The sequence below is a fragment of the Balaenoptera musculus genome, chromosome 11 (genome assembly GCF_009873245.2).
Source record: "Balaenoptera musculus isolate JJ_BM4_2016_0621 chromosome 11, mBalMus1.pri.v3, whole genome shotgun sequence".
Taxonomy (NCBI): domain Eukaryota; kingdom Metazoa; phylum Chordata; class Mammalia; order Artiodactyla; family Balaenopteridae; genus Balaenoptera; species Balaenoptera musculus.
Window position 1 is genome coordinate 52,022,557 of NC_045795.1, and position 26,327 is coordinate 52,048,883.

Sequence of the window (26,327 nt, forward strand, 5' to 3'; positions counted from 1 at the left end):
AAGAAAGTCATGCCCTCTGCAACTCTCACCCCAAATGTTGCCTTTAAGACCCTCCCCTGAAAACCACCGAGGAGCTCGGGTCTTTTGAGCATGAGCTGTCCATTCTCCTTGCTGGGCCCGCCGATAAATGCGGTACTTTCCTTCACTACAACCCAGTGTCAGTAAACTGGCTTTGCTGTGTGCTGGGCAAGAGGACCCAAGTTCGGTTCAGAAACAAGACCAAGAGGCTAAGTATCACATCCAAGGTCAAACACCCAGGGACAAGTAGAATGTAGGCCTAGGCAGTCTGACTCATGGCCTTGCTGCTAACCACTAAGCCAGCAACCTCAGCCTGTAACCCATCTCTCCATTAGGGCCTTGAAACCGTGTTAAAGGGAGGGGTTACTGCTGCCCTCTGCTTCCACATTTATCTTCTGTTCTACACAGCCCCAAACCTCCCTTTCTTCTCCCAGTAACAAAACAAAAGCTCCGATTCAAATGAATAGAGACAAATAGATACTACTCTGCTGGAGGGGGTGGGGGTGGGGGGCAGGGAGATAATCTACTGTCAGCCAAAACTATCCTTCTGTCTTTGATTAAACACATTCTTAACCTCTTGCTGAGGTCAAGCAGCCACCAATCCTGGCCAATAAAGCCACTGTGCTTTCACAAGGGCTACAAGAATTCACTGCCTTGTTATTCTCCAAGTCACCATCATCCCAAATTAGACACTACCTGTGTCTGAAATTTACTTTGAAATTCATGAAAAAAAAAAAGATGAGTTAATGAATAGAGAGATGGATGAAAGGAGAGATTTGTGATAAAGCAACTGTGATAACATGTTAATGGTGTAGTACATGGGTGTCCATTGCACAATTATTTCAACTTCTGTGTTTGGATATTTTCAAAATAAAATATTAAGGGAAAGTTACAAAGAAGAAGGACACTTAGAGGAGAAAAAATGGACACCTCTCAACGCTCTTGGTTTGTTTATGGTGCACTTGGGCAAGTCTAAAAAGGTTCTCCGCTTCTCTTTGAACTTAGGATAGAATGTAGCCTGTGATTCACAAACTTCAGGGTGCCAAATAATCATCTCGGAAGTTAAAAAAAAAGCTCCTTGGAGATCCAGCCCCAAAGTGTCTGGATTTGGGTGGGTCTTCGGAATATAATTTTGTAAGAAGCTCTCCAGATACTAGCGGTGAGAAATCCATCCACATGTGGAGGAACACTGTTTCATAACATGATGGGAATGAAAGCTATTAGGTAGGAGACAGCAGACGTGCCATAACCTCCTTTGCTCTGATTGATTTGGGGGTGCCTAGCATTTAGACACTAATATCCCTGCCAGTTTAAAAAAATGTGCATTGCTTATTGTTTCTTTTTTTTTTTTCTTCTTTTTTTTTTAACTTTTTTTTTTAAATTAATTAATTAATTTATTTATTTATGGCTGTGTTGGGTCTTCGTTTCTGTGCAAGGGCTTTCTCTAGTTGCGGCAAGCGGGGGCCACTCTTCATCGCGGTGCGCGGGCCTCTCACTATCGCGGCCTCTCTTGTTGCGGAGCACAGGCTCCAGACGCGCAGGCTCAGTAACTGTGGCTCACGGGCCTAGTTGCTCCGCGGCATGTGGGATCTTCCCAGACCAGGGCTCGAACCCGTGTCCCCTGCATTGGCAGGCAGATTCTCAACCACTGCGCCACCAGGGAAGCCCGCTTATTGTTTCTTAATAAGTTAAAAGACCAACTGAAGATTTTAGGTCTTCATGAACAAACACTTGTATAGTTGGTCCTCTGTATCCATGGGTTCTGCATCTGCAGACTCAACCAACCACAGATAGAAAATATTTTTTTAAATTCCAGAAAGTTCCATAAAGCAAAACTTGAATTTGCTGTATGTCAGCAACTACTTACACAGCATTTACATTTTATTAGGTATTATAAGTAACCTAGAGATGATTTAAAATGTATGGGAGGATGTGCATATGTTACATACAAATACATGTTTTTATATAAAGGACTAGAGCATCTGAGGATCTTGGTGTCCAGGAGGGTCCTGGAACCAGTTCCCTCCTGGACACCATAGGATGACTGTACTAGGGAGTCCTTTGGATGGGGGCAACCACACAGAAAACTTTCGCTTCATTAATGAATAAACAACACTGTATAGTTAAATACTGGGACTTGCTACATTGAAATGAGAAATCTTATTTATGGAGAAAAGATACACTAAATAGAAGAAAGGAATATTCATTTAAGTTTTGGAGAGTATTCAGTTTTCTCCTTTCATATAGTTAATATTTTTTAAATGAAGGAAAGAAAACATTCACAAAAAGAGATAGTTTGGGAAAATATAATTTGGGGAGATTTTCAACATTAAAAAAATAATTTGGTGCTACTTTTTCAGTTGAAATTTTAAGTTTTCAGCAGCTCCTACTGAAAAAACTTCATGGCTCTCTTATCTATGTTAGCACAGTTAGGCAGTAATGTGGATGCAAATTTGGACCACAGACACTGTCCTACAGTGAGGCCACAGAAACATACATAACAAACCACCTCACAAAACAAAGTGTATGTGCCATAAAAGAGATACAAAGTAAATATTTTGGGAATTCAGAGTAGAGGGAAATGATTTTCAGCTAAAAGGATCAGCCTGGTAGAGCTTCAGGCTGGGGGTTAAAGAATACTGAGCTTTGGACATGCAGAAAGAGGACAGAGGGCACTGTAGGCAGAGGGGCAAGGGGATGGAAAGCAAAGAGACTGCACAGAGAAGAGAGGGAGGAAGGACAAAGGGTTGTCAAGGAGGATAAACTGAGGGTCAGATTTTGGAGGGCCCTAGAAATCAGGCTAAGGAACTAGGGCTTTCCTTTACTGTTGAACAATGAGGAACCACCGAAGTAGGGAAGTGAAATGACCAGAGCTTTTGCTTGAGGATATTTTTCTAGCAGCCTTGTGTAGACTGGGCTGGTTACAAAGAGCCAGGTAGGGGCTGTTGTAGAAGTTCTGGAAGCAGGAAAGAGAGGCTCAAATTCAGACAGTGGTCATGGAAAGAGAGCAGAAGGGATGGCTTGAAAAGACCCTGTGGGAGGGAAAACCAGTGCGGTTTGGCGATTGATTTGTTTGAAGAAAAAGGGAGGAACTGGAACAGGTGCTAAACTTTCAAGCCATGTAACATAGATTGACAGAGACAAGGAACACAGGAGGAATTAACTCTTGTCAGGATCAAAGTATAAACTTCAAAAAGTGAAAAACATGACGGTCCTCCAAGTATGTCAGCATCCTTCAAAGACTTATTTAACTCACTAGCAATCAAAAGAATGCAAAAATGGTTCAGAGAATGATATGAAAGATCGTGGTATGTATATGTCTGTGAGTGTGTCTACGTATGAAAAAAAGCTGGAATAAGATTACTAGGTTAGATCCGAAACTGGCTAATGTTTAGCCATTAGCTAAATGGCTAATTTATAATAATCACAAATTATTGCCTTTGTGATTAAGTCTAGCAGAGAAATCATTTTCACTTCTATCAGAAAACAGGGAAGTAAGTCAGAGAAAGACAAACATCATATCATATCATTTATAGGTAGAATCTAAAAATTGATACAAATGAACTTATTTATAAAACAGAAACAGACTCACAGACAAAGAAAACAAACTTATGGTTGCCAAAGGGGAAAGGTTGGGGGGAGGGATAAATTAGGAGATTGGGATTAACACAGACACAATAATATATATAAAATAATCAACAAGGGCCTACTGGATAACACAGGGAACTCTACTCAACACACTGTAATAACCTATATGGGAAAAGAATAGATATATGTCTATGTATAACTGAATCAAGTCACTGAGACTTGAAACTTACACAACACTGTGAATCAACAATACTCCAATATAAAATAAAAATTAAATTTAAATTAAAAAGAAAAAAAAAGAAACGCCTACTATATTCCCCTCAGGCCTTGGTGACCCAAGCTGGTGTCCCATCCCTGGAGCCTGAGCAAGCTTGGGTCCCAAGGCTGGACTATCCTGGGATTCAGTGAGTTAGGAAGGATGTGCCGTCAAATGAGCCCCCCTTGGCCCTCTAGTGCCTGGTCCCCTCTGGATGGGACCACAATCTCCAGATTCAGGCGGGCCCTCTTACAGCTAAACCAAGCCCAGTGCATGCAAAGAAGGGTGGACCCTCTGGGCTGGAAGAGTTTTGAAAAGTCACCTGGTCTCCATGTCTCCTGGTGGTGGGCCTCCCACCTCCAGCTTCCTTCCTTAGAATCGCCCCACCTCCAGATGAAAGCACCCTCAGCATAGCAGTTTTCTAGGGGTTGGGGTTTGTCAGGGGAAAGGTGAAAAGTAAAGGGGAAGAAGTAATGAGACACAAGTCCTTGGGCCTTTGTTCTGGCACATTCCACTCTGACAACCCAGGAACACCACTTTCGCTAAGGCTCTGGTTGCCTGAGTAACCAGACCTGGGCATGAAGAAATCCTGCCACCTTGTGGCTATTTCCCATAACAACAACTTTAAAACCTCTACTTACGGGCACTTCCATCTTCACAAGGCCTGAGGGGCTGTATACGACACCTGCCCTCAAGAAATGTCCTGGGGTAGTTCATCAAAAAACAATTCAAGGGACATCCCTTGTGGTCCAGTGGCTAAGACTCCAAGTTCCCAATGCAGGGGACCAGAGTTCGGGCCCTGGTCAGTGAACTAGACCCCACATGCCACAACTAAGAGTTCGCATGCCGTAACTAAAAGATTCTGCATCCTGAAACTAAAAAAAATCCCACATACTGCAACTAAAGATCCCGCACCGACAACAAAGATCACACGTGCCACAACTAAGACCCAGCACAGCCAAATAAATAAATAAATAAATAAATATTTTTTAAAAAAGAAAAGAAAAAAATAATTCAAAACAGGGCAGACTTTCAGGAAGCCAATTTCAAGAGGTAAATTTTACTCACACTGTTTAAAAAAAGAAAACCACACAAAAAGATGCTCAACATTGCTAATTAGAGAAACGCAAATCAAAAATACAATGAGGTATCACCTCCCACCAGTCAGAATGGCCAACCATGAAAAAGTCTACAAAGGATAAGTGCAGGAGAGGGCGTGGAGAAAAGGGAACCCTCCTATACTGTTTGGTGGGAATGTAAATTGGTAATGGCCACTATGGAGAACCCTATGGCGGTTCCTTAAAAAACTGAAAATAGACTACCGTATGATCCAGCAATCCCACTCCTGGGCCTATATCAGGAGAAACCATAATTCAAAAAGACACATGCACCCCAAGGTTCACTGCAGCACTAGTTACAATAGCCAAGACATGGAAGCAACCACAATGTCCATCGACAGATGAATGGATAAAGAAGATGTGGTACATATACACAATGGAATATTACTCAGCCATAAAAAAGAATTAAATGATGCCATTTGCAGCAACACAGATGGACCTAGAGATTATCATACTAAGGGAAGTAAGTCAGACAGAGAAAGACAAATATCATGGTATCACTCATAGGTGGAATCTAAACACTGATACAAATGAACTAATTTACAAAACAGAAAGAGACTCACAGACTTAGAAAACAAACTTATGGTTGCCAAATGAGAAAGGTAGGGGTGGAGAGATAAATTAGCAATTGGGATTAACACAGACACACCAATATATATAAAATAGATCAGGGGTCCCCAATCCCCGGGCCACGGACCCGTGCTGGTCCTGGCCTGTTAGGAACTGGGCCACACAGCAGGAGGTGAGTGGCGGGCGAGCGAGTGAAGCTTCATCTGCCGCTCCCCATCACTCACATACCCTCGCCTGCCCGTGGGTCACTGGGGCGGGGGAGGTCAGTGGAAAAATTGTCTTCCACGAAACTGGTCCCTGGTGCCAAAAAGATTGGGGACCACTGAAATAGATAATCAACAAGAGCCTACTGGACTACTGGATAGCACAGGGAACTCAACTCTCCGTAATAACCTATATGGGGAAAAGAATCTGAAAAAAATTGATATATGTCTCACTGATCAAGTTGCTGTATACCTGAAACTAACACAATGTAAATCAACTATACTTCAATCTTTAAAATTAAAATAAATAAAGACACAAAATTATTTGTAGCTTATATATCTTCTATAATTAACATCTAACGTTATAGACTCTGGGCCCAATTCAATAATAAATAGTAAGTAAAATTATCTTTCCCTAGACCACTGATGACCCTTCCGAGGGTGTGGGGGACAATGCTGTAGTTTAGGGGTGTGTAAACTTTTTTCTGTAAAGGGCCAGATGGTAAACGTCTTAGGCCATGAGGGCAATGCAGTCTCTGTCGTAAGTACTCAATTCTGTTGTTGTAGAGTGAAAGCAGCTATAAATGATACATAAGTAAATGCTATATTGCAACCATATCCCCATAAAACTTTATAAAAACTTTTAGGCACTGGGCCGGATTGGCCCACAAGCCATAGTCTGACAATCCCACTCTAGTTCAGTAGTTCCTACCTCAGATTCTCAGCAGAACCACCAGGAATGCCTGTTGAATCACAGACTTCTAGGGCTCCACCCCGACAGTTTCTGACCCAGGAGATCTCGAGTGGAACTTGGGAGTTTGTATTTATATCAAGTTCCAACATGTTGCTAGTCCAGGACCACCTTTTGAAAAGCACTGCTCTAGTCTGATATATGGCATTGAAAGGGCACTTGGTAATCCTTCGGCCTTATTTTCAGGTTTTGGATCTTTTGTCTAAACAAAGCCAAGGTGAAGAACTCAGACCAGGACACACCAAGGTTACCGTGCCAGAAGTAAGTTCAAGTGGAGTTCTTCGTACCTAGTTTCAAATATGGAGCTGGAGGAGATAAAACATTTGGGAAACTCATCAAACTGACAGAACTGTACAAATGTTCCAGGCAAGGGAGTTCCCTGCTGGCCTAGTGGTTAGGATTCCGGGCTCTCACTGCCATGGCCTGGGTTCAATCCCTGGTCAGGGAACTGAGATCCCACAAGCTGCGCGGCCAGAAAAAAAAAAAAAAAAAAATTCAAGGGAAGAACCTACAGAGAGAAGAAGGATTTAGGCTAGGACTTTGGCAGGAGTGGGAGAGAAGTTGAACAGGAGTCACAGAAATAAAGGCATGTTTAGAGAGCAGGAGAACACAGAAGTAGTGTCATAGCGGCAAAGAAGAAGGTCTCAAGTTTTCCTCGTCAACGTTTCCAAAAACTTGAGTGTTTGGTGCTGTGTTTTGCCAGGTAAGCAAAGAAAAGTTTGGATCAGAAATCTCCTAGGGATGATAGTTTATCAACAAGACTAGAGGATAAGCAAATGACTTCATCAATCTCCACATTTTATGTATACCAGCAGAGGGCTGCGATGGCAAAGGAATGCTAGTGATGCCTTCCGTGCACTCCTGCGCGCGGAGTTAGTTCCTCAGAGGTATTTGGGGGGAAAAGACTATAGATAACTTAGCCTCCTTCCTCAATATCAGTTGGGTATTTTAGTTCAGGACAGTCTGATTGCTTGGGTGGGAGATGTGATGGAGCAAGGTGGAATCTTCTGACTGCTTTGGGAAAAGAGGGTGGGGTCCAGTTTGGGATTTAGATTACAGGGTGTCTCTGTCATTACAAGGCCACTCTTAACACAGGGTGCCTCACACTGAGCGTCATTAAAGATTCCAGAAAACAATCTGTTTTCCCCTCATCATCGATTAAGTATTAGTTTTTGAAAATGTGAAGCATTAACAAAAGTTCCAGAAGTAAAAACATACAAAAAGGTACACTTAGGTGTTCAGTCTATCTGTTCTGTCTCATTTTGCTCAATCACCCCCTGCAGGTAACATTTTGTTTGCTTCTGGTTATCTTCCCTGTGTTTCTTTAGTGGAAAGAGACATATACTGTCCTGAAGTTGCTGCATGTCAGTTCATAGAAATCAGCTTCGTTTTTTGGTTTTGTTTTTTTGAATAATTACATTGAGTGGCCATACCTCACTTTACTCACCCAATTTCCTATGAATAGGCATTTAGATTGTTTCCAATATTTTGCAATTACAAATAATGTCACAATGAATAACTGTGTGAATATTATTTTTGTATTGTCAGCTATGTATCTTTGGGGTAAATTCCTAGGTAGGTGATTATTAAGTTTGTGTAGTTGTGTTAAATACTGCGAATTGCCCTTGCGAGAGGTTATACTGTTTTGCACTCCCAGGAATAGTGAACACACCTGTTTCTCCAACATCTCCACATCTCCCACAAAGTGTATTATCAAGCTTTGAATTTTCTTCATTCAGATGGGGAGAAATAATATTTTGGTGTAATTTTAATTTGCATTTCTCCCTGAGGAAAACTGAACATACTTACATATGTTCAAGGGCCATTTTTGTTTTACTTGTCTGTTCATGTTTTTTGCCTGTTTATTTATATTCTATAAGGATTTTAGTTCCCCCACCTCTATTTTAAGAGTTCTTCAAATATTAGGTATATCAGCTCTTTATCTGTGATATAACTACTATCTCTCAAACTTTCTGCTTGCCTTTTGACTCTGCTTATGGTGCTTTTTGCCATCATGCTTTTTTTTCCCAATTATTTTTAGGTAGGTGAATATAAAATTTTTCTTTCATTGCATGTGGATTGAGTTAAAGTTAGAAAGCCTTTCCCCACTCAGATACAAAATAATTTTATGTCTTCGTTTAGTAATTCTATGGTTTCATATTTTATATTTAGGTCTGATAACATTTGGAGTTGATTCCTGTGACTGATGTCAGGTATGGATCTAATTTTATCTTTACAAATAGCTAGCAGTTGGTATAATACCATTTTATACATATATGTATAAATATATACACATGTATAAATATATATATGTGTGTACATATATAACTATTTTGTTATGGAAACAAGCATACAAGGCAGTAGGCGGTTCAGAAGTGGTCTCATTACGCTAATATATTTAGAGCAGATAGCTAAACATACTTGAATAATCATGGGACTAGTATTTAAGGAATTTATGTAAATTAAAACTCCTTCCCGGCGGCTATGAAAATTTAATCTGTGTAACAATTCAGTTTACAAAGCACCCCCACAGCCTCAATCTCATTTACCCCATTTGTAACTCTACACCTAAGCAGGTTGTCCTTGACACTACGCAGATGATGGAACTAAGGCTACAGAACAATAAATGACTTACAGAGTCAAGGGATTAATAAATGGAGTAATCCAGCTTTTCTGCCTCTTTCCACGGTCTTCCACAGCGTCCTGGCACCGCAGTTCTTGCATATGAAGATGCTCGTGGCTTTACAAAGCCCATTTAAGGAGAAGGTGGTGGCTAAGACGCTCATATCTTGCAAGGTAGGGTTGGACTAAGACTATTTTACTTGAAAGTTAATGCTCTCGAAATATTAAGCATCTACTGCAGTTAGAGCAGCAAAAGCTTTGGGAGTACAGCAAAAGATGTGGCCATCCCCAGCAATTCCACTCCTGGGTGCACACCCGAAAAAAATAAAAACACTAATTCGGAAAGATACACGCACCCAAATGTTCATAGCAGCATTATTTACAATTGCCAGATATGGAAGCAACCTAAGAATCCATCAACAGATGAATGGATAAAGAAGATGTGGTAGGGCTTCCCTGGTGGCGCAGTGGTTGAGAGTCCGCCTGCCAATGCAGGGGACACGGGTTTGAGCCCTGGTCCGGGAGGATCCCACATGCCGCGGAGCAGCTGAGCCCGTGCGCCACAACTGCTGAGCCTGTGCTCTAGAGCCCGTGAGTCACAACTGCTGAGCCCGTGTGCCACAACTGCTGAGGCCCATGTGCCTAGAGCCCGTGCTCTGCAACGGGAGAGGCCACTGCAGTGAGAGGCCCACGCACTGCAACGAGGAGTAGCCCCCGCTCATCGCAACTGGAGAGGGCCCGCGCGCAGCAACGAAGACCCAACACGGCCAAAACTAAATAAATAAATAAAATAAATTTATTTAAAAAAAAAAAAAGATGTGGTACATATATACAATGGACTACTACTCAGCCATTAAAAAGAACGAAATTTTGCCCTTTGCAGCAATACTGATGGACTTGGAGGGCATTATGCTAAGTGAAATAAGTCACACAGAGAAAGACAAATACTAGGGGATTAACCAGGGGGAATTCTAGGAGAGTGGACCAGGGCAGCACACAGACACAGGGAGACAGGCACACAAGGTGCAGGTGGCTGCTCCAGGCTCAGATATGACATCATTTATATGTGGAATCTTAAAAAATACAACAAACTAGTGAATATAACAAAAAAAGCAGCAGACTCATAGATACAGAGAACAAACTAATGGTTACAGGGGTTGGGGAGTGGGAGGCACAAACTACTGGGTGTAAGATAAGCTCAAGGATATATTGTACAACATGGGGAATAGAGCCAATATTTTGTAATCACTGTTAATGGAAAGTAACCTTTAAAAATTGTGTAAAAAATTTTTTTAATTAAAAAAAAAAGATTTGGTTATCACCTTTGGTTATCATTTTAAGAGTTATTTCCCATCTGAGTAGACCAGAGTGCACATGCACAAAACACAGAATAATAGGAGACTAACCCAGGTAACTATTGGCAAAGTTGTAGCATTAAAGACAGAACACACTCTAATAGAAAATGTTTAGAAGAGTCACATCCTACAGGACATCAACCAAAATTTCTGAACCAAAGCCTTGTTTTAAATTCTAAGGCAACACAGGACAAAATCAAATGACTGATTTGGCTACTGGGTTATAATGGCAGTTCTGAGTGTGCTCAGAGGACCCCTAGAGGTCTTGAGAACTTTGCTGGGATTCCATCAAGTCAAAACTATTCTCATACTACTACTAAGAGGTCATCTGCCTTTTTCACTGTGTGAACATTTGTTTGCACCACAGATGGAGTAAAACTGCTAGCACTCTAGCACACGGCAAGGCAGTGGAACCAAACTGAACTTGTAGTCATCGTATTCTTCACCACTCTACCACTCTGTGGGAAAATATAAAGCCAAGTTCACTTAAGAATTCCCTTGATGAAGTAAAAATTAATTTCACTAAGTTGCAACCATTTAGTACCAGTTCTTCTAAAATTCTGTGTGAGGAAATGGAAGGACACATGGACCACTTCTGCTGCTTACAGAAGTGTTTTCGTGCTATTGAGTGGTAAGCTGAACTGGCCACTTCTTCCACCAGGCTTACTTGAAAGAACTACTTACAGCCCAACTGGTTTCTCAGATGTATTTGGCAGACATTTTCTCAGAAATGAACGAAGTGAGCCTGTCAGTACAAGGAGTAAAACTGACAGTATCTGTTACACTGATAAAATGTGAACTTTCAAAAAATCAGAATCTTGGAAAATTTGTATCCATCACTCAGCCTGACAGTTTCCCACCACTTAATCTTTTCTAATGAGATCTGATAATAACTAAAAATATGTGATTTGGGGAGACATTTTATAATGTGACATGTCAATATTTGGAAGAACCTTGTAGTTCAGTGAACTGATATTTTCTAAATCCAATGAATAATGTTACAAAATCACATAGGGGTAAAAATCCACTCAAAGGGCAAGAAAGACCAATGGATTCCACACTGCAATTAACCTTTAAAAAACTAACACTTGTCAAGCTTTAGTATCAGAAAAGAAAATTCACAATTATCTGGAAAAGCTATTAAAATACTCCTACTTTTTCCACCTATGTATTTGTGAGGCTGGATTTTCTTCCTGGAATTCAAATAGCACATCAGATCAGATGGAATACAGAGCAGATGAGAGAACCCAGTAGTCTTCCATTAAGCCAGACATTAGAATTTGTAAAAATGTAAAACAGTACCCTTCTACATACTTTTAGTTTTGTAAAGCTGTTTTCTATAAAAAGTTACTTTAACATGTAATGGAATTACTATTGTTATTTATAGATGAATATTTAAAAATTTTCAGCTTTTATTTATTATATGGCAAATACAGATAAGTGACCACATTAACAATAATTCTTTGTGGTTCTTATTAAGTACAAATATAAAGGAGTCTTGGGAATTCCCTGGTGGTCCAGTGGTTAGGACTCAGCACTTTCACTGCTGAGGCCTCAGGTTCAATCCCTGGTTGGGGAACTAAGACCCTCCCAAGCCTTGTGCAGGGGGTGGGGGAAGGAGTCTTAGACCAAAAGTTTTAAGAATCACCCATATTTGAACTTTAGAAAAAATTCTTAACCCAACATAAGACAGAAAAGAATTGTCACCAACTAATTCTAAAAAGACTTTGGTGATACAATGAGATCAAGGTACTACTCTGCCCCAAACGTGTGTGTGTGTGTATATATTACTCTCCCTCCCTCTCTCTCTATATATATAGTCATATTTTGAGAAATTGGAAGCATCATTATTTTATGATTATTTCTCAAAGTATAACTGTATCCATATACTAATTATCTGATTGAGAAATACCTTTTAAAAATCCTTGAATTTCATATACCTCTTCACATTAATTATTTCATGTATTTTTTATTGTATGTATGGACTACAATTTTTCCTATAATTCTCTGAAGTGATCATGATCACAGGGTAACTCTTACACATATAGTGAGAATTCCCTGACATCATTGTCTACAATCCTATTTCAGCATGGGGAACCACTACTTGATAAAGACATTAATAAGGTGCTACATGAAATTCCCATATTCTGGCATTTTACCAGTTTAAAAAGCAAGTACTTTCTCTAAAACGAAAGCCCACATACGAAAACTGTAATAGATATTACCATTTGGGCTATTGTTAAGTTCCACAACAGGCCTTATAAATTGATATCTGATAGTTTTAAAGAAGCAAAACTAACAAGTATTACACCAATCTTACACAAACTGTTTAATACTTATTTATTTGGCTGAGCCGGGGGTTAGCTGCGGCATGTGGGATCTAGTTCCGTGACCAGGGATCAAACCCGTGCATTAGGAGAGCAGAGTCTTAGCCACTGGATCAGCAGGGAAGTCCCACAAACTCTTTACAAAGACTACAAAGAGGGAATACTTTCCAACTTGATTTATGATGTCAACATAATCTTGATATCAAACACTGACAAAACCATGAAAATTACAGGCCAATTTTTCTCAGGAGCATGATGTAAAATCCTAATAAAATATTAGCAAACCAAATCCAGCAATATAATAAAACTAATACATCAAGATCAAGTTAAATTTATTTCGGGGATACAAAGTTGGCTTAATATTTCTAAAAGGTAATGTAACTGATACCATTAACAGAAAAATTATCTCAATAAATAAAAAAACATTTTATAAAATTCACCCATTCATGATAAAACTTATGATATAAAGTAACTAGGAAAGAAGAGAACTTTCTTTCTGATAGAGTATCTACAAAAAGCATGCAGCAAATATACTCAATAGTGAAATACTTAAAGCTTTCATTCTGAGATGGGGAACAAGATAAAGATGCTTCCTCTCATCGGTTCTATAGAATCCTATACTGGAGCATAGGCATCACAAAGCAAGATAACATTAGAAAAGATTAAAACTCTATTTGCTGATGACATAATTATATGTAGAAAAATATAAAATAAATTACAGGTGGTGCACCTTTCAATAGCTCAGCTGGGAGAGCAGAGGACTGTAGACAGGACACATGTAAAATAAACTACGGATGAACATTAACAAATGAATCTGAGTAAGGCTGCTGGATGAGATCAATATAAAAAAGTGTATTTCTACATACCAGCAACAAAGAAAATAACACTTTAAAAGGATGCCATTTAAAACAGCATCAAAAAAGGAGTTCCTTGGCGGTCCAGTGGTTAGAACCCTGAGCTTTCACTGCCGAGAGCCCGGGTTTAATCCCTGGTCAGGGAACCAAGATCCCGAAAGCTGCACGGCATGGCCAAAAAAATAAATGAAAAATACAATAGCCTAAAAAAATTAGCTGGAAAAAAATCTACCAAAAGAAGGTGCAAGATGATACACTGAAAACTACCAACACTGCGAGGAGAGACTGAAGGCCTATATAAATGGAAGGATATTCCTGTGCATAGCTTGGAAGATACTGTAAATATGATAATTATCCCCAAATTGATCCATAAATTCAATCTCAATCAAAATGCCACTTCTTTGGTGTGGCAACTGACCACCTGATTCTAAAGTTTATATGGAAATGCAAAGGGTCAAGAATAGCAAAAACAATCTTAAGGAAAAACAATAGGGGAGGGCTTAGGCTGCCAGATAAAGGCTTTTTTTTTTTTAACTACAGAAATTGAGACTGTAGTACTAGTACAGGATAGAGAAACTGGCAAATGGAAAAGAACAAAAAGTCCAGAAACAGATGCATGCATAAATGGACAAATTATGACCCAGGTGACACTGCAGTTCAGAAGGATGATACCCCCCACCAGAGTGGTAATGAATTAATTGAACACCACACTAAAAATAAAACAACCTTTATCCCCTACTTCATACCATGCACAGAAATCAATCCCAGATGAATTGATGAATTGTAGAAAAGTAAAACAATAAAGCTTCTAGAAAAAAAAAAACTTAGACTATCTTCATGACCTTGAGGGCAAGCAAAGACTTCTTCAAAACAGGTAAAAAAAAATCAATAACCATAAAGAAAAGCTGGCAAATGGAACATTAAAATCAATTTCTATTCATCAAAAGATAGCAATAAGAGAGTGAAAAGGCCAAACCACAGAATGAGAGAAGATATTTGCAATACGTATCTGACAAGGACTAGTATTCTGAATACGTAAAGAATGAGTTAGTAAGAAAAAGTCAAATATCTCCCTATTTTTCTGAGGGGGAAAAAAAAAGATAAGACTCTTAAGATTCTTAAACAGGTACTTTACAAAAGAGGATATCCAAATGGCCGATAAACATGAAACATGCTTGATTTCATTAGTTATTAAGGAAATACAATTAAAACCACAATGAGATCCTATTGTATAAATAAAACACCTGCCAGAATGATAGACAATAGCAAGTGTATGCAAAGATGCAGAGCAACTGGAACTCATATATTGCTGGTAGTAATGTGAATTCCTTTAAAAAAAATTGATATGTAATTCACATACCATAATTCACCCTTTTGAAGTGACATCAAGTTTTTAGTATATTCACAAGACTGTGCACTGTATAATTCCAGAACATTTTCATCACCCTCAAAAGAAACCCTATACCTATTAGCAGTCACTCCTCGTTGCCCTCTCTTCCTGCAACCACTAATTTACTTTATGTCTCAAAGCATTTGCCTATTCTGGACATTCCATATAAATGGAATCATACATTCTGACTTTTTTGACTGGCTTCTTTCAATTAACACGCTTTCAAAGTACATCCATGTTGTAGCATGTATCAATACTTCATTCCTTTTTCTTTTTGGCCACACCGTGTGGCTTGCAGGATCCTAGTTCCCTCGGCAGTGAAGCACAGAGTCCTAACCACTAGACCACCAGAGAACTCCCATTCTTTTATAGCTGAAAAATATTCCATTGTATGGATACGTCATATTCTGTTTACCCATTTGTCTGCTGATGGATGTTTTGTTTGTTTCCACCTTTTAGCTATTATACATAATGCTGCTATGAACATTTGTATACAAGTTTCTGTGAAGACATACGTTCTCATTTCTGTTGGGTATATATCCAGGAGTGGAAATGCTAGGTCATGTGGTAACTATATGTTTAACCTTACTGTTCTCCAAAGTGGTTGCACCATTTTACATTCCCACCAGCAATGTACAGGAGTTCTAATTTCTTCACATCTTCACCAACACTTATTTCTTATTTCAGCTGTGAAGTGGTATCTCATTGTGGCTTTGACTTGCATTTCGCCAGTTACTAATGATATCAAGCAACTTTTCATGTGCTTGTCATTCGTATATCTTCTCTGAAGATATATCTATTCAAATACTTTGTCCATTTCAACATTGGGCTGTCTTCCTATTGAGTTTTAAGAGTTTTTGTATATTCTGAACACTATACTCTTATCAGATATATAATTTGCAAATATTTTCTCCCAGGAATGGGACCTCTTATAACTTTGGAAAAACTGTTTGGCTAAACATTTAACACCTGCTAATGCTGAATATACACATAGCCTATGAATCCAGCAATGCATGTCTACATATACACCCAACAGAGAACGTGTTTTCCACAAGACACATTCAAGACTGTTCATAACAACACAATTCATAACAGCAATCGGAAGACTGAAACCACCCAAACATCTTGTGGTAGGTTGACTATTGGCCCCTCAAGGATGTCCACATCCTAATCCCTGGAACCTGTGAATGCTACCTTACTTGGCAAAGGGACTCTGCAGGTGTGGCTAGGATTTTGAGAGGGGGAAATTAGACTTTGGGATTCTGGTCCACCAAGTAAGGAGTTTGGAAGTCCATCCTAACAAGTAAAAAGCTGAACAAACTGAAAAATCAACAATTCTTCTTAGATCTGTCAGAGAAGTGAGGTCACAGGGCCAACTGCAGTCCTCCATATTGGAGAGGCAGGCAGGTGGACACAGAGAACCACAACTTACTGAAGCAGAAACTTCCAAGCAGAAACCTCTAAGGGAGACAGTGCTGGGGTAAGAAAGCTGGAGCTGTAACTGACAAATTACTGGAGGCTCAGAGTGGACAAGTCTGTGAGTTAAAAACCCCCAGTTAGAAGGGGATCCCCACTGTTTTATGAGTTTTACCTCCTGGAGCCCTACCAGGGTCTCAAAGGGAAAATCAGAGAAAAATCCCCTGGTGCTTCCGGTAGGAGAAGGAAGAAAGTAACTGTTTTGAAATAAGTCAGAGTATTCTGTTCTTAACAAGGCCTGCCCTCAAGAGAAGCCATTTTATCAGAGCCTCCCTAATTGGGGTTTACCAGAGCCTAAACAACATGGTAGAGGGGAAATGCCCAACTCCAGCTCCCTCTAGCCATCCTGTCCCACCTATGGTGTAAGGGGGCAGGGGGGATGGAGAAGCACTTATGAAGTTCACAGCCCAGGGACACAGGTTCACTGAGACCTAATCATAGGACTACAGAATGCCTCCCCTGCCCCACACCTCACCACCACAGTGCTAAAAGGTCTATTCACTGGAGTTCCTTTTACCTAGTACATCATGTCCAGCTATCAACAGAAAATTACAAGGCATAAGTAAAAGGCAAAAAAACACAGTTTGAAGAGACAGAGCAAGCATCAGATCCAGACACAGCAGAGATGTTGGAATTATCAGACCATGAATTTAAAACAACTCTGATTAATATGTTAAGGGTTTTAACAGAAAAAGTAGACAACACACCAAAACAGATGGCTAATGTAAGCAGAGAGATGGAAATTCTAAGAAATAATTCTTTTTTAAAGGTAAAGATTAAAAAAAAAACTAACAAATGATGAATGCTTTCCATGGGCTCATTAGCTGATTAGACATGGCTAAGGAAAGCATCTCTGAGCTGGAGGACCTGTCAAAAGAAACTTCCAAAACTAAGAAGCAAAGAGAAAAAAGACAGGGGAAGAAAAAGAGGGAACAGAATACCCAACAACTATGAGACAACTACAAAAAGATGTAACATATACATGAAAATGCCAAGACAGACAATGACAGAAAAAGTATGTGAAGCAATAATGACCGAGAATTTCCCCCAAGTTAATGTCAGATACTAAACCACAGATCCAGGAACTTCAGAGAACACTAAGGATAACCACCCCCCCAAAAAAACTACACCTAGGCATATCATATTCAAACTGCATAAAATCAAAGACTTAAAAAATCTTAAAAGAAGCCAAAGGGAAAAAACACCTATGGAGGAGCAAAGGTAAGAATAACATCCAATTTCTTTACAGAAACCATGCAAGCAAGAAGAGTGACGTGCTGAGGGAGCTTATACTGGATTACTCACATGGGCCAAAGTTTAATCCCATGGATCCTGATACGTGGGAAGTAGCAGGGTCAGAGTGAGAAGCAATGTGATGGAAGCAGAGAGTAGAAGATGCTATGCTGTTGGCTTTGAAGATGGAGAGGGGGCCAGGAACCAAGGAATTCAGGCAGCCTCTAGAAGCTGGAAAGGAAGGAAACAGATGCTCCCTGGAGCCTCCAAAAGAAACCAGCCCTGCTGACACTTTAATTTAACCTAGTACAGCTGATTTTGGACTTCTGACCTCGAGAATGGTATGATAATAAATCTGTATTAAGCCACTAAAATTTGGTAAATTGTTACAGCAGCATTAGGAAACTAATACACACCCATCAATAGCATACTGTAAAAATTAGTGTATTTGCACAAGGAAATACTATGGTGCAATGAGAATGGGTAACAACTGCTATAGGCAACAAAATGGAGGAACCACAGAATACTAAGAAGCCTGACACAAAAGAATATAAATGTAAGATTCCATTTATATAAAGCTTAAAAATAAGTAAAACTTATCTACAGCTTTGGAAGAAAGGGCAGTAGTTACTTGGTAGGTGGGAGGACTGACAAGGGGCACAAGGGAAGCACCTGGGGTGCAAATAATGCTGTCTTTCTTGATCCTGGTGCTGGTTATATGTGGTCACTTTGTGATATTTCAAACCATACACCTGTAACTTGTACACTTTTCTGTACTGTACACTTCAATAAAAAGTGCTTAAAAAACAAACAAAAAAGATTAAGTAGTTTAAAAACAAACTTCCTTGCAAAAATAGGGACAAAAATAGGTTTAAACGCAGTAAACACAAGATTTTTGATTAGTTAAAATTGAATCCCATATAAAGTGAACAATTACAATTACTTCAGGTAACAATGTAATTCTGAGGATTTTCCAGTACATCTCCAATGTCACACAGAAAAAAAACATGAGTTGGTCTAGACACGCAAACACAGCAGACATACCAAAGTATACCATAATGCACAGTCTGCAACTGTCTTCATTAGTTTCACTTACTTCATCAAGTACTACTAGTTTAGAAAAACTGGTCTTTACAACACCAGGATTGCAAAACCCCTTCTGGACTGAAGATTTTATTAATGGCATTTTTCATCTCATATTTTATTAAACAAAATGTTTTTGCAAATTAATTTTTCCATGCCCACAAACATCCTAAGTTTTTCCCACACTGAAACAAATTATAACCCTCTCATATATTTTTAGTATTTACATTCAACCCTTAGGAGCCAAATACTATTATAAAACCAAACAGATTTTAAAGTTCTAATGAAAGAATTATGTTTGATAGTAGAGGTACTGTCCTCAAATATTTTGTTGAAAAAAAAAATCTTTGGAATATATATTTTAAAGTTACGACAAAGACCAATGTAAAGGGTAGTAACCATTGTCCCCCAATTATCTGAAATTACACAACAGGTCAAATGTACATGCATTCTTTAGTTGAACTTCAGTAGGAAAATCAAACTGTTCTCACGAAGGTTCCAAAACAAGCGCTGAAATCTGAGTATTGAAAAGGTGGAACTATTACCAGGTGATCTCACCTGTAAGGGAGTAGCTATGTTTCAGTGCACTTGCCAAACTTTTAAAACAGCTTCTGTCCATTAAATAATGATAAAAGGCTCTGTTTTTTCTACTGGCAATGCTGATGTAAGATTCTGTAGTTCAAGACATGTTGATGGGGAAGATGTACTGATAAAGGTAAATTCCTTTGACAAGGCAGTGAATCTCATGTACTCGTCTCTTAGAAAGAAGATCAGAAAGCTTAATAATCCTATTAAGTCAAACACTTTAAAAATACTAACAAATCTTATTCATTATATGATAAATACAAATTTAAATATAAGAGAATGCAACAAGTTATTTGAACCTGAATGCAGAGAATAAATACTTTATTAACTGATTACAGTTGAAAGTCACAAACAAAAAAGGGGTATATTAAGGCAGAGCCATATATATATATATCAATATATATATAGATATATAGATATATATAGATATATATATATATGTAGATATATATATATAGACGAATCCAAAGACTGTTACCTCTTTACATTTTAACAACCTCTGCATTTTTCTTTTACACATTTAGGCAGTGTGCTTTCTTTTCTTCTCAGTTAAAGAAACAAATCTTGACCAAAATTTCTAAATCATATTTTGATGACAACTTACAGGATCATGGATTGAGACAATGACTAGTGTATCAAATGCTATCTGATCGTTTTCTCAGCATATTCCATGTGTGGTGGTATATTTACGTTGGTGTGGAAAATCTGACAACTGATCATCTTCTTTTCCAGCAAAACTAACACATAATTTTTTTTAATGATTTTTTAATAGTCTTAACTAAAATAAGCTTGGACTTCCTTCCAAGTAAGTTGAATGCCCAAAGCATATTATTTTCTGCCCTTCTCAAACCCTCCTATATGTTTTAAGTAGCCTTTAGAATATGATCGCATGGCTGTATTTCAGATCTATAAATTTGAGTTTTTCAAAATCCAAAATTACTTCCTTATGCAAAGTGGCAATGCAAATAGCAATCTTACATAGTGTAGAATAATTTTTCTTCTGTATACTTCCCTTTTATAAAATGGGCAACCACATACACAAAAAAGACATGAATTTTAGTCCATCTGAAAAAGCACTCCAGCTCCCTAATACCACTTTTGAAGGAGAAGGCAGAGGCAAGTTTACATTATCCCAGAAAACTGAATAAATGGCTTTATTTGGTATCTTCAAGAAGCTTCTCCTTCCGTAGGAGATGTGGGTGCTGCAGGAGAAGTTGTAACTGGTTTTCGTGCAATTCTGTCTAGTTCCGCGTGAACATCTGACAGGACAGGCTTCTGGCCTATTTAAATAGGAAAAGAAACCAAGATTTAGACATAAGTCAAAATATCCTTAACACCAATGTGTCCTCATTTAACAACTGCCAACGGTTTCATTAACTTTATCTAAAACACAGTTATATAAACATCCTTAATTTAAAAATAAATTCCCTTTTTTTTTTTCTTTTTTGGCCTCATCACGCAACATGCAGGATCTTAGTTCCCTGACCAGGGAGCGAACCTGCACCCTCTGCAGTGGATGCACAGAGTCTTAACCACTGGACCGCCAGGGAAGCCCCTGAATTCCCTCATTTTAAATTGTGGGGTCTGTTATCAAATAGAAGCAAAACTAGCACCTACCATTTAATCTCATAAAGGTATACTTTTTTAAAGACATAGAACAATAAGAACAGTAAAAGAGAAAAATAGCAACAAAATTTCAGAATCTGGAAAGACGAGTGAGTGGTAATTAAATCAGCAGTACTGAGAAAGGTAATCTTCTACACTGAGAGTGGGAGAAACCAGAAAATAATTCAATTTATACCCAGAAACCTGTAAAATGGTCAAAAATGGTAGCTGCAGGTACTTGTGAAAAAGGTGGCAAGAAGGTGTGATTAAAAAAGGAGAATGGGTTAAAGAGTCTGCTTGAAGAGCAATTATAAAAACAACAAAAGGAAAAGACTTCATCAAAATTCAAAACTTTTGTGCTTCATAGGACACTCAAGAAAGTGAAGGGATAACCAACACAAGGGGAGAAAACATTTGCAAATTCTATATCTGATAAGGGTCTAGTAAAGAGAATATATAAAAAACACTTAGAACTCAACAATAAGAGAAATAACCCAATTTTAAAATGGGCAAAGGATTTGAATAGACATTTCACCAAAGAAGATATACAAATGGTTATTAAACACATGAAAAGATTCTCAACATAATTAGCTATCAGGGGAATGCAAATCAAAACCACAATGAGATACAACTTCACAGCCAAAATGATGGCTCTAACCAAAAAGATGGACAAGTGGTGATCATTTTGTAATATATAAAAATATCAAATCACTAAATCAATTATATTTCAATTAAAACACACACACACACACACACACACACACACAAATAGAGAGACATTTTGGACTTGGTTAAGCAAAACCAAAAAAAACAAAACAACTAAAACACAAAGATGAACAATAACAACTGTTGGAAGGGATGGAGAAAAACTGGGGCCCTCATAAACTGCTGGTGGGAATGTAGAATGGTATAGCATTTTGGAAAACACTTTGGCGGTTCTTTAAAAATTTAAACATAGAGTTACCACATGACCCAGCAATTCCACTCCTAGATATATACCCAAGAGAAATGAAAACATATGTCGATCAACTGATAAATGGATAAATAAAATATGTATGCATATCCATACAATGGAATTTTTTCAGCAGTTAAAAAAACACAAAATATTGATACATACGCTACAACATGGATGAACCTCGGAAACATTATTTTAAAGAAGGCATATACTACATGACTCCATTTATATGAAATCTCCAGATAGGCAAATACAAAGAGACAGAAAACATTGTTTGTTGCCTAGGAGGACTGCAGGGGAGGGAAGGATAACTGCTAATAAGCTGGACGTTAGGGAAGGATAACTGCTAATAGGTTGGATGTTTCTTTTTAGGGAGAAGAAAATGTTCTAAAATTAGATTATGGTAATGGTTTATGTAAGTCTGTAAATATACTAAAACTTTGAATTGTACACTTTAAATGAGCAAAGTTCACGGTATGTAAATTATATCTCAATAAAGCTGTTTAAGAAAAAAAAAAAGCTCCAGGTAACTATACCTGACTTTTTGGCAGATGGTGGTAAACCACTGCTTCCACCTCCAGCCCCACCTCCAGGGCTACCACCACCAACACCAGAGCCTCCTGGGGAACCAGTCTTTTTACTCAGCAAACTATTGAAGAAATTTGCCAGGACACCTTCACTTGTAGCTCCAGCTATAAAAAAAAAGATAAGATAAAAAACTTGTACTCAAAGCATTCAACTTTTCTATAAATTATTATTGTAGAATTATATACAGAAAATGTTCCAAATTCAAGTTTAATCTTTTGAGGCTGGGTAACTTCTCTAATCTACTCATATATAAAACAAAATATGAGTGTTAAGAGCGTAAGATAATTATTAAAAAATTAGAGTATTATTTTTAAAAGGCCAAAGGCATTTAAAACAGATTGTTAGATGCAAATATACCTCTCTTTTGAAAGGCGTTCTTCAAAAATATAACTGTTGAGAAATATTTGCTTCAAGTATTACAAAAAGTTACCCAATGCTATATGAAAACCAGCAGAAGTTCTAAGATATTAATGGGCAAAGGATAGCAATAAACAATTCACAGAAGAAAAATACAAACAGAAAGGAAATACTAGGGGGAAGAGCTCTTATTTGTTAGTACTTAGAGAATGCTGATTAGGTTGTGGGCAAACTGCAACACTCAATGTTGATGACATGCGAATTGAAGAATCCATTTGAGAAACATCACCAAAAGGCATAAAAAGGTACAAACTCTCACCTACTAATCCCACTTATGGCAATTATTCCTATAGAAATAACTATAATGCATATAGTTTTTTCCTTTATGTTAACTGCAGATGACCCATTATAGGAAAAACATGAATTTCTTCAATGACCTACCATAGCAGAATGATTAAATATAACACAAAGCTTTCATAAAGCTCACAGCACAGAGATGATATGTTAAGACTACACTGTAAAATGGTTCACAGTCTGATTAACTATGAGATTGTATTGACAGACACAAAGATTAGAAGCTATTGAATAAAAATGAAAATAGCTAAAGCAAAAGGTGGAATGACTCTAGGTAGATTTCTATTGTTAAATGTATTGTGTTGCTTTCTCTAAGAAAGAGAGAAATGTACCTTTCATGTTTGGATCAATTTTTTTTGACCCAGCAGGGATGGGTGACACACTGGCAACATTGGATGACACAGATCTGTTTGGTGTTCGAGGGGAGCCTCCTGGGACTCTTGGCGAGGCATCCTAAGTAAAAATAGGAAAGGCATAATTACAGAACCCTGAAACTTTCAACTTCACAGAAGTTATCACAAAAAGAAACTACTTTGCAACTGTCCCCCATATCTTCTACTGGTCCCTTTACGCTGCAAGCCCTGGGCAGAAGTGTTTAGCAATTGTGTTCTCATTATTAGAATACCAGAGACCCACTGCATTTTAGAATACTAACTTTCCCTTCAATGGAAAAAGAAGAACATATTGAATATGAGGTGTGGTTACGAGTATAAGCTTGGGAGTCAGATCTGGACTCCAATCTGGACTTGCATCCCATCCCACCAGCTGTATAATCTCAGGCAAGCCATGATGTCCTCCAAAGCCTCCATTTCCCCACCAGCAAAATGGGGGGCCTGCCTCATCTGGCTGTTGTGAGGATTTACAAAATAGCACATATAAATGGTTTGGCACAGTTAACTCATGTGGGACAAATGTTGCAAAATAGATATTTATGATTTCAATATTCTAAACGGGAGTGAAGTTTTATCTTTTAAAATCTCACAAATTCCAGGAGAATCCTTAATGCAAGTTTATATCAAAGCATACCCATTTAAGACAGGTATATAATTAAGAAAAAAAGAACTAAAACAATATGCACTGCATTTTAATAATTTTGTCAAAATCTGTAATACTGACCACAGGCCTTCCAGCTGCAGTTGGTGGTTGCTTTGCTAAAAGGGACTGAAAAACACACAAAAATTCTAGGTTAGATATTCAGGCATGTATTACTGTATTTTTAAAGAAAATATGTACAAGAATAGTTTAACCATTAATCATACTAAGTCTGTTTCTGATGTAATTTCATACCTGTAGCTTCATAAGAAACACTTGGTCATCTTCTGCCACAATTTCCTTCTCATGCACAAACTGAAATGAGTAACGCATAAATGAGCAAGTCTCATATATTAATGTCATTCATAACTTACTCTCTAGATTAATTTTTTTAAAAAACACCAAGAATATGAACATTACCTAAACCATATTTACATGGGTGAGCTGCCCTCCCCAAGGCCCTACAACAGAGTTGTCTGATACCTATCTGCAATAATATAAATGTCCTATATTTGTGCTGTGCAATACGTTAGCCTGTGGCTACTGAGCAGCTGAAATGTGGCTACTGTAACTGAGAAACTGAATTTTTAATTTTATTTAGTTGTACTTAATTTATATTTAAAAGCTGTATGTGACTAGTAGCTACTGTATTGGACAGCACAACCTGAGAGCCATAGGCCTATCAGTCATGCTTATAAAATCTGCTAAGCAACAGTCAGGTGTTTTAAAAGGGCCAATAATATCCCAGCTGAGTGAAAATCAACTTGTCCCTGGTTTCCCTGAAATAAAAACATAATGTCTCTTCTACCTGCTGAATAATTAGAAAAAAAGGAGTTGCAAATGTCTCCTGCTCCTCCTATTTCTGTACAAGGTACGCCATAGTCTATTTTCCACCCAGTAGCCAGAGCGATCCTTTGAAAGGTTAGGTCAGATTATATCACTCCTCTGCTTAAACTCGCCCCTGCACCCCCCCGCCCCCGTCACTTTCCATCCCACTCAGCATGAAATCCAAAGTCCTGACTGCGGCCTAATGATGAGGCCTTTCTCTCCTATCACTCTGGCCCTCTGGGGCTCTTTTCCAGCCTCTCTGGCCCCCTCACACACTCCTGCCTCAGGGCATGTGCACTTCCTGTTCCCTGTGCCTTCAACATTCTCCCCTCTCATCAGAGACATGCCCTCATCATTCCTAAAACTGCAGCCCTCCCCACCTCGGTCCTCTCACTCACCCTTCCCACACTCGGCTTCATTTCCATAGCACTGATCACCACTTGAGAGGTGGCATATATACTGATTCACTACTGCATCACCCTCCTATTCAGCACCTAGTGCCTGAACAGTGGCTCAATAAATATTTGCGAAATGAATAAAAGACAACTTAAAGCACAATTTTGCTGGTAAGAGAGAGAATGGGAAAAATTGGGGGTTTTTTTTGATGTGTGCATTTCTTTTAACAGACATCCAAACCAAGTAACACACCAACTGATTTTTCATTTGACGTTACTTTTCTTATTTCTAACTGCTCAATGTAAATATTTGGGTTTTTAATTAAGAACATTATATGTTAAATCAAAATTACTTTTTCCGGAAACATGTTCAAATTAAAAGTCAGTGAGAAGTACTACATGCAAACACTCATTTTTATACAACTTTTCATAAGTATCTATACTATCTAACCATAAAACACCATATACTGCTTAGCAAATCAAGATATATAAAAGAAGAATACCTTCTGAAACGCGATTTAATAGTTATAAGAATGACATGTAACAGTAAAGACTAAAATTAAATCTAGGAACGTGGCAGCCCCTGGACAGCTGTGGGCTAGTATGAATAACTAATGACCATGAAGATGCAAGATTTGCCTAGACAGACAGAAGCCAATACAATTATTCTAACAAGGTGTTCTTGGCTTTTGGTTGAGCTCTAGGTTGTAAAGTTCACAACTTGATAGCAAAGGACTCCCTTACCTTTCTACCTACAATCTTAAAATTATGGACTTCCCCCTCA

At 38.4% G+C, this 26,327-nt stretch overlaps 1 protein-coding gene and 1 non-coding gene across 2 annotated transcripts in view; one reads left to right on the forward strand and one right to left on the reverse strand.

The window, feature by feature from the left end:
* The first annotated feature begins 11,987 nt into the window (after window positions 1–11,987).
* On the forward strand, window positions 11,988–12,060 carry TRNAE-UUC. The gene has a single exon. It is a non-coding gene; the product is annotated as a tRNA-Glu (tRNA).
* Window positions 12,061–18,852: 6,792 nt separating this feature from the next.
* Window positions 18,853–26,327, reverse strand: part of DYNC1LI1 (dynein cytoplasmic 1 light intermediate chain 1) — a 47,518-nt gene continuing 40,043 nt past the window's right edge. Inside the window, exons 9-13 of the mRNA XM_036869394.1 lie at window positions 24,576–24,635; window positions 24,405–24,449; window positions 23,621–23,741; window positions 22,526–22,681; window positions 18,853–20,709 (exon numbers count right to left, since the gene is read on the reverse strand). Of these exons, the coding sequence (XP_036725289.1) occupies window positions 20,597–20,709; window positions 22,526–22,681; window positions 23,621–23,741; window positions 24,405–24,449; window positions 24,576–24,635 (495 nt within the window). The 3' untranslated portion in view covers window positions 18,853–20,596. The remainder of the gene's footprint in view (window positions 20,710–22,525; window positions 22,682–23,620; window positions 23,742–24,404; window positions 24,450–24,575; window positions 24,636–26,327) is intronic.